We start from the raw sequence: 11303 nt of genomic DNA, 5'->3' as shown, positions 1-11303 counted from the left end.
TGGGGGTCCAGCTCACTGTATTTCAGGGCAAAGAATATGTTGTCACTGTTTTACACCTGGTTGCTAAGAGTGATGTTTGTAAAAGCTGCTTAACTGTCTATGACTGTTATGTATAACTGTCTATGTTAGGTAAACTCACATTTGAACACCCAGTGTTGAACAAGAGTTCCTTTTTTTTTAAGAGGATGATGAAAAAACACTTCTTGCTCAGATTGGTATAGGAATACCTGGATTGCTGGCAAAATGAAGGTATTGTTTTTCCCTGCTGTAAAAAAAAAAAAAAAGAATAAAAATTAAATTAAAATAATCAGGGACTATAACTACTATATATTGCATAATATTGCCTTAGTCATACCATTCTCTTAGTCAGGTAGTGCCTTTTGCTCCAAGTGGTTAGCATTACCTAACAAAAGAAAATGTATTTCATGTATTTCCAGTATCATTCTCCTCATCAAAATCCACAGTATTAAGAAACACAGTAATGCACATAAGAGAAGGCAAAACAATGAAGGGTTTTGGCTCTGCCTACCTGCTGGAAAGAGTTGCTTTCCACAAAAAAAAAACCTAGGCAAAATTAAAGAACTGCACCTTTTCTTTCTTTGAGTTTGTGGGAAGTTTGCCATTTGCTCTGAACCAGAATTTAACCTTGGGGACAAATATCTGGATCTCTGGGGTTGAAAAGGACTTGTTTAAGAATAGGAATATGGGAAAGCCAAAGTAACAATGAGTATCTGAGTCTGCAAATAGCCTGAAACACTTGGTCTGCAGCTTGCCTGTTGCTTAGTGCACAGCTTCAGAAGGAACGGCCCACATCATAAAGAAATTATAGTGGTCTTTTAAGACCATCTTTTTTCATTCTGTGTACTCAGCCCAAGAGTAGGTCAGAAACACCAGTAATTAAAAAAAAAATCCAGAAGCAACCTCATTCATTCCCACAGGACAGTGAGCATAATGATGACTACTAAGTAGAAACGGTAAAACCCCTATTACTAAATAGTATATTTTACAGATATATAATATATATAATATATATTACTATTACAATAGTATATATTACTAATATATACTATATTAATATATATATATAAAATAGAATAGATGGAGAAACACATTGTGCAGAAAGGTCTCCATAAAAGCAACACCTTATTCTTCTAATTAGGTAGCGGATGCTGATTCGTGGAATGGCATAACCTTTCCCCTTTCCTTTGACCTCTACTATCTCTTTATTTAAGGCTTCAACAGATTTTGGTTTCAGTGTTTGGAAGTACTGAATTAAAACAATTTGGGATGATATAGGAGGGAATGTTCCACACAGTACCACCATATACCTTAGTGAGCCACTGTGTTAGTGTTCTAACTTTAAAGGCTGACCTAGCTTAAGCCTTAAAAGTGCCAATTTTTGTTATATGTGAATTAATTACACATGCCATAGTAAAATTATCAGGAAGACCCTACTGAATATCTTGAGACCTATGAAAGCTCATTCTTTTAGTTTGCATCGGACTAAAAACTGATATATATTTGGCTTTTCCCAATATTTTTAAGACTGTACTTAATAGCAAGAGGTAATTCTGTGATGATTTAAATACCAGTCTCCTCAGCAAAAATGGCTGAATTTCACTATTTGAGACGGTGATAATTTTTCAGTGTATTTTTGGTCATAAAAGGATCACAGAGCATGGTGCTGACGACGCCAAGGTTCAATCTCTGTAAGGGCCATTGAGTTAAGAGCTTGATCACGATGATCCTTGTGGGTCCCTTCCAACTCAGAACATTCTGTCATTCTGTGAACACCGCTTGTGCAAAGCACCCTGGACACACAGTTTTGCAACAGCCACCCCGAAACAAGAACGAGTCAGAACAGCTCAAGCCGGCTAAGAGGCCTGCGAAGAACCACCACGTTCCGTTTTGTGTTCACTTCAGCAGAGCCGCGGGATGGGCAGAGACCGGCGGGCAGGGCCGGGGCCGTGCGCTCCCGGTGGGCCCGGGCGCGGCGCGTTCGTCGAGGGTTACGGGGCGGGGGGCGCGGGGGGCGCAGCCGCCGCGGCCCCCGGGGCCAGGCGGGATGTCCCTGCGATGCGTGGCTCTGGCCGGAGGCTGCGGGACCCCCGCTGCCGCCCCATCGCCCGCCCCCGGGGCGGCGGGGCCCGCGCCCTCCCCTTCCTCCCCCGCCCGGGACCCTTTAAGAGGAGGGGGCAGCGACTAGAGGGCTCGGCTGGGGGACGGGGCCGCTCCTGCCAGGGCTCTGGAATTGGATCGCCTGGCCAAAGAAACCCCCAGCAAACTAAATAAAAAGCGAGCGGGGGGGGGGGGGGGGGGGGGGGAAGAGACAAAAAAAGTCAAATTAAGTTAAAAAAAAGAAAAAAAGAAAAAAGAGAGAGAGAAGAAGGAAAACGGGAGATGTGGAGGCAGGAAAAAGGGGGAAGAACAGAAACCGCAGGGGGACGCGGTCCACAGGCTGCGCGCAGGGCGGCGATGGTGCGCCCCGGCGGGATGTGCTTGCTGCTGCAGCTGCCGCTGCTGCTGCTGCTGCTGCTGCTGCAGGGCTCCCTCCTCCTGCTGGCCACAGCCCGGCACGGCCGCGCCGCCTGCCCGCTCCGCAGGAAGGTAAGTGCCGGCCGGGGTGCCCTGGCGGCCGGGGTGCCCTGGGGACGCGGGTCTGCGCCCCTCGGGGGGCGGTGGCGGCAGCGTGGGGTGTGCGGGGCCATCCCGGCCGCAGCTCAGCCCGGACTCAGGCGGGCGCGGGGCGCGATCTCCGGCGGCCGCTGCCCGGGAGCGGAGGGAGGGAGGTGGTTTCCCGGGGCTGTGCGCCAGGTGGGACGACCACCGCCTGAGTGCTGATGGAAGAGCGTGACCCCCGGGGTGAAGCCCAGGAGGATCTTTTGCCTGTGCTAAGTAGGACGAGCTGCGCCGTTCGCCACAGGACGGACTGGCCCGGCGTGAGTTGCTGCCAGCATCCCTCGCAGGGGTACCCTCTAGCCCTATTATGAAACGCTAAGGTGCTGGAGCAGGTTCGGACCATCAAAAGGTCGTGCCCCTGGAGTGAAAACGCGGTTACAAATTGTGTTAGGTTTTGATCGTCTTCTAACCTCATCAACCTGGCTGCAGTAACCAGGTGCAGCATGGGCTGACCTAGCTCCGATGGGTGCTTAACACAGCTGAGGGTCAGTGCTGCAGGTTAGGGGTGATACTATGGCCAGTGCGAAGTTTGTGAACAGGGTGGCTGTCATTTCCATGAAAAATCAGACACCGAGGAAAAGCCGTTCTTGCTGAAGCTTCTGAGACGAAAGTATCAAAAATCGTGAAGGAAAAGCCTTCTTGAACTTTGTGTTAACGGACAGTCTATGCTGTCTGTTGGCATCTACTTGGACCCGAGGTGATTCTGGGACATGTGGACCGCCACTTGTGCTCACTATCCTTCCCAGGCAGGGTTAACTCCTCCAGCAGAGCTGTTACGGAGACTGGATGCCCTCAGAAGTAAGTGCAGATCCGCTGCGCTGGGGAGGTGCCAAAGCCACAGCAGACTCAGTGCAGGGTAGGTGTGAGAAGTTTTGCAACTCTGAAGGTCTGTTCCGTGATTTTACTCCTCCCTCTCACCTGCACCTGGTCTTGGGGCCTTGCTGCCTCCAACCGAGCTTGCCAGTTCCCCAGGATATCTTCTTCTAGGGGTTAGGGAATTGCTGATTCAACCATATGCCAGGCTACACATGCTTCACTGGAGATGTCTGCCTAGCTTGAGTTAGAGCTTAACCCTACCTTGTGGGATAGTGTCTTTAAAATTTGCTTGTCCCTGGAACCAGTTTGTCAACTGGATTTATAGGTGGCCACCTGTGACACTGCCATAAAGACAGGTCAAGCATTTGGAGTGGGTGCCTCCTTCCCCTTGAGGGCGTGAAGTGCAAAAACCTGTGAGCTGCTGTGAAACTACCGGCAAGAGCTACTGAGAGCAAGGACGAAGGGGACAGCCCCCTGAAAGCCTGAGAAGCAGAAGTCATAGTTGTGGAAATTTCACAGATTTGGTGGGACAGGCAGGTAGTTTTGCTCAGGAGATATTGACTGGACTTGTGCCAGTTACTAGCAAAACTGCTGGTGAAATGTGTTAATGATATCTCATTATCTGCTGATTACTCTGTCATTAAAACATGAGACCACCTGTAGTTGTGGAATTGGCAGGCTGTTTCCTAGGGTCATTAGGACAGTGGTAGTAGCTACACTCTCTAGATATGACAGCATCTGCCTTATTTACAAAGCTGTTAAGTTTATCTTAACGAATATTTACATCCAACCCCTTAGGAAAAAATATATTCTCTTGTTCCTCCATCATCAGGCATGGCTTTTTGTTTGTTTTTATTTTAGTTCTTTATGGATTTTCTTTTCTTACCTCTCTAGACTACAGGTTTCTTCTTTTTGTTAGGTTGCCTAAAGTTTCTGTTCATGAAAAAAAAAAGAAATGTCTTTCTTTTAGGCCAGCGCCTAAAAGAAAGAAAGAAGTTATTTTAAGGAATGAACATAAAATATTTAAGAGACCTTTCTCATCATCACTCCAAATTATAGTTAAAACTACAAGCAATAATGTGCCCCACCATTCTCTTTTTTTTTTAAGGAAAAAAAGAAAGACATTGAGAACAATTAATCTAAAATAAAGTATGCTAAAATCTTTCTGGGTTATATGCCAGTTACTAAGTAATGTGGTCTGGTAGTGCTTTCTTTTTGCTTAACATTGGAGTGTACAGGAAAAATTGAAGCCAGAACTTAGGGATTAACAGTGGAATGCTTGTAGTTGTAGTGGGTTAGTTTTTTATGATGTGTTGTTCCTGACGGAGGGCAAATTAATTTTTATGGCTACTTTTCCCCATATATGCACTTCAGCAGAGCAAGTCATCTCTACTTGTGGCTTTTTAGTTAAAAATTTTGTTTTTATTTTTCACTTCTGGCAAATGGAGACCGAACATGTGTTCTTTCAGTAGCTGTAGCCAGCGCAGTGTTTATTGCTAAGTGAGTTCTGCTTAGAGTCTTAAGCTGAGTTTGAAAGTGTCAATAATGCAGGTGGGCAAAAGCTCAAGACTACTAAAATGTGCCTAGCATTTTTGTGTGCATTACTGTAGTTGCATGGGCACTTAATGTGGTTAGTAAAATCACAGTCTTTGCCTCAATTAGTTATAAACGAACATGACAGGATACGACGCCAGGACAGATAAGAGAGAGGGAGAAAGCCATATAGGGAGGGTTATAGGGCTGTCTGCCTGGGTGAGATATTGCATGCCACATGCTCTGTCTTCTGCAGCAAGCAAAAAAAAAAAAAAAAGGTAAGAGAATACTGTAGATTAAGAAAGAGTGCATTTCTGGGCTGAGATTTTGAAGAAGGAGTAGCTGTGAGGCCAACTGGTGAGTATTAGGGGTCCTGAAACTCCCTGAAGCCACAGAGTGCACCTACCTGCACAGTGCTTTGAAACACACAGTCAACATAGATGAGATGGAAGAAATTAAAACTGATGTGGAAAGAAGCAGACTGAGTGTAGGTTTTCCGCGTCTGGAGTTCACATCCAGCTCTTCATTCTTTGGACAGCAGATTTTCTTTCCCTCTGAGCCCTCAATCTCCATATAACTACAATCTTCTGCCTTGTTTTTTAGTTTTTAGATGGATCTTATTGTGGGAGCAAGCTGTATTCTATTCTGGGGCTGCCACTCTTTCCATTTGCTCGTAGTTTTTCCCATCATGAGTACCACCAGTAAGTTGAAGAGTGGAGACAGAAATGTGCATCTTGATCTATTCGTGAACCTTTTTGTTATGCTGCTGAAACTGAAATCCCTCAAGTGTACAGCCCAGCTCTCTTAAGCCTCCAGGACACCACTTTGACTGTAATTTATGTTCGTTTTAAAGCACCCTTTTTTGATGTAACAGCTGTGTTAAAGGATCCCACAGCAAAGGAAAATCACCTTTATCTACTGCACGCTCTCAGGCAAGTGAGGTGCCGCCAGTGATGGTGTATGGTGCGATGCTGAACAAGCCTTGGCACTGCTCCTGTGCTGTCTCACAGCCACCTAGAGCACTGTTTAACAGCTTCCCTTTTACGGTATTGGGGAGAGATTATATCCTTGCTTTTCCCTCTCTGAAGCTGCAGTGACACATGTGAGAGCTCCAGGAGGTGGGCAGGAATGTGAGAGTGCACAAAGGTATAGCAGTGGAAGGCAGACTTGCTCAGGCCCACCAAGGACTTTGACCCATCCCCTCTCACGCAGAGCAGTAGCAGGGTGTTTGCAGGGGTCTGGCACGGACACAGAGCAGTGCTGGGACTCCAGTCTCCACCTTCTGAAGAAAAGGAGATACCAAAGGAGTGTGAGGCATTACCATGTCCTGAGCAGCCTTTTGGAGGCAGAGTGGGCTTTGTGAGCTCCCCTTGAACCATCACTTAGTGATGATACTGAGCTACTGGTGCCCAGAAACTGACTCTGGAGGGTCTGGAGAGGTTCCCCATCAATGGTGGAAAACTGAGGGTTCTCTGTCCTCTCATGCTGGCTCCAAGCTATTCTGAGAAGGCAGGTCTGAATGGTGTTTGGGGTCATTTCCAAGTTTGTGATTGCTCTTGTTGAAATGGAAGTGCCAGCAAGAGTGTCCAGCTGCTCTGCTTTGTAAGGTCTCAGTCTTGAGGACTGTGTGAAAATTTTTGCTAGGTCTCAGCCTGCTTTTTTCTGCTTGTGCTACAGGCCCTTTGAAGGAAGGGTTTACTCTGTGCCTGATGGCCTGTGTGATTTCTTCAGTGGTACCACTAATAGCTGGCAGTATTACTCTGCTCTCCGTATCCAATTATGAAAGTGGGAGGGCTGTGCAGAGCAAATAAGGAGTGTAATGCCAAAAGCCTTTCTAGCTAGGCTGTGTGCAGCAGTCCAGAGCAACACTGATGATCCCTGTTAAAGTCTAGTACCATTCATCTGGTACTTGCTTGAGCCTTCCGGCTGAGTTTATTGAGGAGCTAGGTTGAAGTTTTAAGCTGGCTGGTGACCACTTGTTCTTTACAATTCCTTGCAGTTGTGGTTGTTCTTGTGCACTCCCAGACACATGGTTAGACTTGTGTGAAGAGAAATGTTGACCTTCTAACCCCTTGCCTACCCCAACTGCCTCTTCTGTCTTTACACTTGCATTAGATAGAAAGCAGAACTTCTGGTCCTTCCTTCTTGCTGGTTGACCACTACTTTCAGTTCATTTCCCTCCACAGTGGTGAATCCCTTCATTTTTCCCTTCTGACTAATGACAGGGGGAACCCTGTTTTGTTTTCCCTCTTGTTTTACTTTGCACATTCATTTTCCTGTGTTCTTTCCAGGTCTATGTCAGATTTGTATTCAGCTGTTGCCCTGTATCTTCTTCAGCTCTTGGTGCTCTTCCTGTTTGTTCTCCCTTCTTCCCATGGTCTTCAGGAGGGTTTTTGTGGTGTCAGGATTGTCCTATACGATATAGAGTTGTAGCATGGTGTTACCAGGATCTGAAGTATCCTTCAGACTCTTGAACACTATGGAAGAGTCAGAACAGCCCTTTCCAATATATTTGTTGTGGACAATGCATATGGTGTGGTATTTTTTTTTTCCCTGTGTAGCACCAGGAGTTGGACTCAATGACCCCTGTGGGTCCATTTCAGCTGTGGATATTCTATGATTCTGTGGTGCATGCTGGTAAGCTGGACTGGTGGTAGCACTTCTCTGAAGTGCTGCCTGACCCATGGCCTGGGTTTGATGTAGAGAGCTGCAGGAGAAGGTTGTCTGGGATAAGTCATTGCAGAGCAGTCTGTAAGATTAACCTTTCTGACCCTGTGGCTTTACTGTCAGAAATTTATAGTCAATGTGCTTCCAATAAATTCCTCCAAGCAGACTGTTCTGCATTTGGCAGTCAGGCAGGCTTCTTGGATCAGCATACATACACAGTTAGCCCCAGTGCTGAGGTTTAGCTATCTACTGGCTCACAGCTGACCAGATGTTTGAGTGCATCTGGAAGCCTGTTCTCTTACTTAGACATGCAAAGGCTACCTCTTCCTGTCTGCGCAGACAGAAACTGTTTGTATCCATTGCTCCAGTGAGTACTGCTGACCAGTGGGGTTCATGCATGCTGTGGGTGAGGAAGGTTGTGCCTGGTGCTGCTGTAAAGTGAGTTGGAAGGACTTAAGCAGGACCCATTTTATCCCATCTGCTCTTCTGTGCTGCGGGAACACCACAGGCCTGTACCGAGGTGTTCCTGGTGATGCTGTGAGGTACATTTTTCAGCAGAACAAACTTAAATCTGATTCTGACTTCCTGATGGCTGTGGTTTTGGACAGATTTTAAAAGCTAATCTAAAGAAAGAAGCTTTTTCCTCCACTTTGTTTAGAAGTGGGTACTCAGGAACCATAGGCCACTTTTGGTCTGCAGAATTTTTTCTCTTATTTTCCAAGGTATTGCATGCCCTTCTCTGCTCCTTAAGAAGGAGAACTGGGTTGTGAAGTGTCTTGGCTATGTGTCTATCTGCCATGTGCTATGTCCCTGTAAAACTGGATTTCTACCTGCTCTGGCAAGTCTGCCTGCCAGCTGTGTTTTGTGTTACTCATTTTCTTAATGTCTCACTGTCATAGTTTAAATCCACCTGGCAACCAAGTAGCACGCAGCCATGCACTGAATCCCTCCTCCTGGGATGCAGGAGGGTGCTGGAAAGGTAGAAGTGGGAACACTCTTGGATTGAGATAGACAGTTTAGTAGGTAAAGCAAAAGCCATGCACACAAGCAAAGCAAATCAAGGAATTCACTCACCACTTCCCTTTGATAGGCAGGTATGCAGCTATCTCCAGGAAAGCTGGGCTCTATCATATGTGGCAGTTACTTGGGAAGACAAAACCCATCACTCTAAGTGTCCTCACTTCCTTACTCTTCCCCCAGCTTTTTGTGCCGAGCATGGTGCCGTATGATATGGAATATCACTTTGGTCAGTTGGGGTCAACTGTCCTGGCTGTATCCCCTCCCAGTTTCTTGTGCATCCCCAACATCCTTACTGGTAGAGTCTTAGGACAGGTAGAAAAGGCCTTCATGCTGTGTAAGCCCTGCTCAGCAGTAACAGAAACATCTCTGTGTTATCAACACTGTTTTCAGCACAAATCCGAAACATAGCCCCATATACACACTGTGAAGTAAATTCACTCCACCTCAGCCACAACCAGTATACTCAAAGAGGAAAGTTCTCCCAGGATGCTACATGACTCTCTGACTGAGTGTCACAACAGTTTCTTTGATGAAAGATGCCTTGCTGGGCTGAGGTGAAGGCGATAGAAACCCTGATGTCCTGCTCCGCTTCACCAAAGTGATGCCAACTTTTGACTCAATAAAGGCAGAATTTGGATAAGCATCCTGCCTGGAGATGATGTGCTAGGGCTGTGCTCTGCTGCTGGTTTTGATAGATACCTGGGTGATGTATCAGGTGGCATTACTGTCGAGAAGACCCGGCGTTACCATTCAGGAGGAGAAAGCCACAACCAACCTTCTCACATTTTTATTTAATGAAAATTGAATTTTGACCTCAAGACCTGAGCAAAAGGATGGTCAAAGGGGACTCTGTGTGAGTGAAGTCACTTTAGGAAAAGGCCATGCTGGCAAGCTGCTGAGCCAGGTGACCTGCTAGCTTGGCACCTTAAGCCTGTACTGCAGTGGCCTGGTGTAAGTAAGTGTGCACGTACTCATCTGTGTCTCCCTCTCTCACAGCAAAATGAGCTGAACTCCTTCCTGTGGACCATCAAGAAAGATCCCCCGTCCTATTTCTTTGGCACCATCCATGTCCCGTACACGCGTGTCTGGGATTTTGTCCCAGAGAACTCCAAAAAAGCCTTCCAGCAGAGCCACATCGTGTACTTTGAGCTGGACCTCACTGACCCCTACACCATCTCAGCTCTCACCAGCTGCCAGCTCCTGCCACAGGGGGAGAACCTCCAGGATGTGCTGCCCCGTGACATCTACCACCGACTCAAGCAGCACCTGGAGTATGTCAAGCTCATGATGCCATCCTGGATTACCCCAGACCAGCGGGGCAAAGGGCTGTATGCAGACTATCTCTTCAATGCCATTGCTGGCAACTGGGAGAGGAAGAGGCCAGTGTGGGCGATGCTGATGGTGAACTCTCTGACAGAAGCAGACATCAAGTCACGGGGTGTGCCCGTCCTGGATCTGTACCTGGCCCAGGAAGCGGAGCGGCTGCGGAAGCAAACGGGTGCTGTGGAGAAAGTAGAAGAGCAGTGCCACCTGCTCAATGGGCTGAACTTCTCCCAGGTGAGGCAGAGTGGTGTGCAGGGTGCCAGGCTGGCTGCTCAGGTGGATATCACAGCAGCAAGAGCACGGGCTGGGGTGTGGGGTAAGTGCTTTCTACCCAGTGATTTGCTTGCTCCCTGCCACCTGTGTCTTTGCTTAAGTCCTCAGGGGAGTTTACTAGCATAGGAGTTCAGTCCAGATAGTAAATTCATTTGGGCCTTCCTGGGGAGACCCCTGTTTTCTTCCTTGGGCAGCCTCCACCCTCAGAGACACTGGACCTTTGGATGTATGCTCTCTGCCCCTGACTGGGCTGTCCCGCAGGAGCCCAGGACAGGCTGGGGCTCAGTTTTTGTAATAGCAAGTTAAAAAGAAAGGTGTGGTCTCTTGGGGAAAGCAGGGGTGCAGTGAGTAGTGCTAAGTAAGTGCTGATCGTAAAAGTATCACAGTGGGTATTTAAATGCCCGCAGTTATAGGGCCCTCTACGTTGGGAAAAGTGGTGGGTTTTTTTGTTTTGGATTTTTTTCCCTTCCTTTGATACCAGATGAAGGGCAGCACAGCACAGTTTTCTGCAGGGAGCTTCACAGGCTAGTGCGAGTGCTGGTCCTAGCGCCTTTGCGTTTGCAAACCAGATGGAGTTCAGCACTGTTGTTCATGCAGTATCACACCAGGCAAGTAGAGTGACCTTTGTGTTGTCCATGTGTTGGGGTGTTCCTCTCAGAACTAAATACTCCAGGGAACAGTATCTGTCACTGTCTCTGCCCTGTGCTAATCACATGGAGGCATAAGGTTGCTCTCTGTTGGATGACTTTGCTACAGGGAGGTGCTAGTTTGGGGAGATGAAGTGGCATTTACTTAGGGATAGGTGAGACCTGCATTTTGCAGCATGCCCTGATAGCACAAGGTGGGAGGATCTTAGGTCATGGAGCTGGGAAGTTTCGACTGATGCCCAACCCTTTCCCTTGCATCCTGTCCTGTCACTGATGCAGAATTTTCTGTGCTGGAAGGGAAGGAGCAGAAGGGGAGGTGCAGCCCAGCAAGGGCAGGGACAGCAT

At 47.4% G+C, this 11303-nt stretch overlaps 1 protein-coding gene across 1 annotated transcript in view; it reads left to right on the top strand.

Annotated features, from left to right (window-relative positions):
- Positions 1 to 2475: 2475 nt before the first annotated feature.
- The window catches only part of TRABD2A (TraB domain containing 2A), a 67710-nt gene continuing 58882 nt past the window's right edge, over positions 2476 to 11303 (top strand). The window contains exons 1-2 of the mRNA XM_027745192.2: positions 2476 to 2607; positions 9712 to 10272. Of these exons, the coding sequence (XP_027600993.2) occupies positions 2476 to 2607; positions 9712 to 10272 (693 nt within the window). The remainder of the gene's footprint in view (positions 2608 to 9711; positions 10273 to 11303) is intronic.

This window comes from Pipra filicauda, unplaced genomic scaffold (assembly GCF_003945595.2).
Source record: "Pipra filicauda isolate LSUMZ 115617 unplaced genomic scaffold, ASM394559v2 scaffold208_size1342795_pilon, whole genome shotgun sequence".
NCBI classification, from domain to species: Eukaryota; Metazoa; Chordata; class Aves; order Passeriformes; family Pipridae; genus Pipra; species Pipra filicauda.
This window is presented reverse-complemented; position numbering and strand designations above follow the sequence as displayed.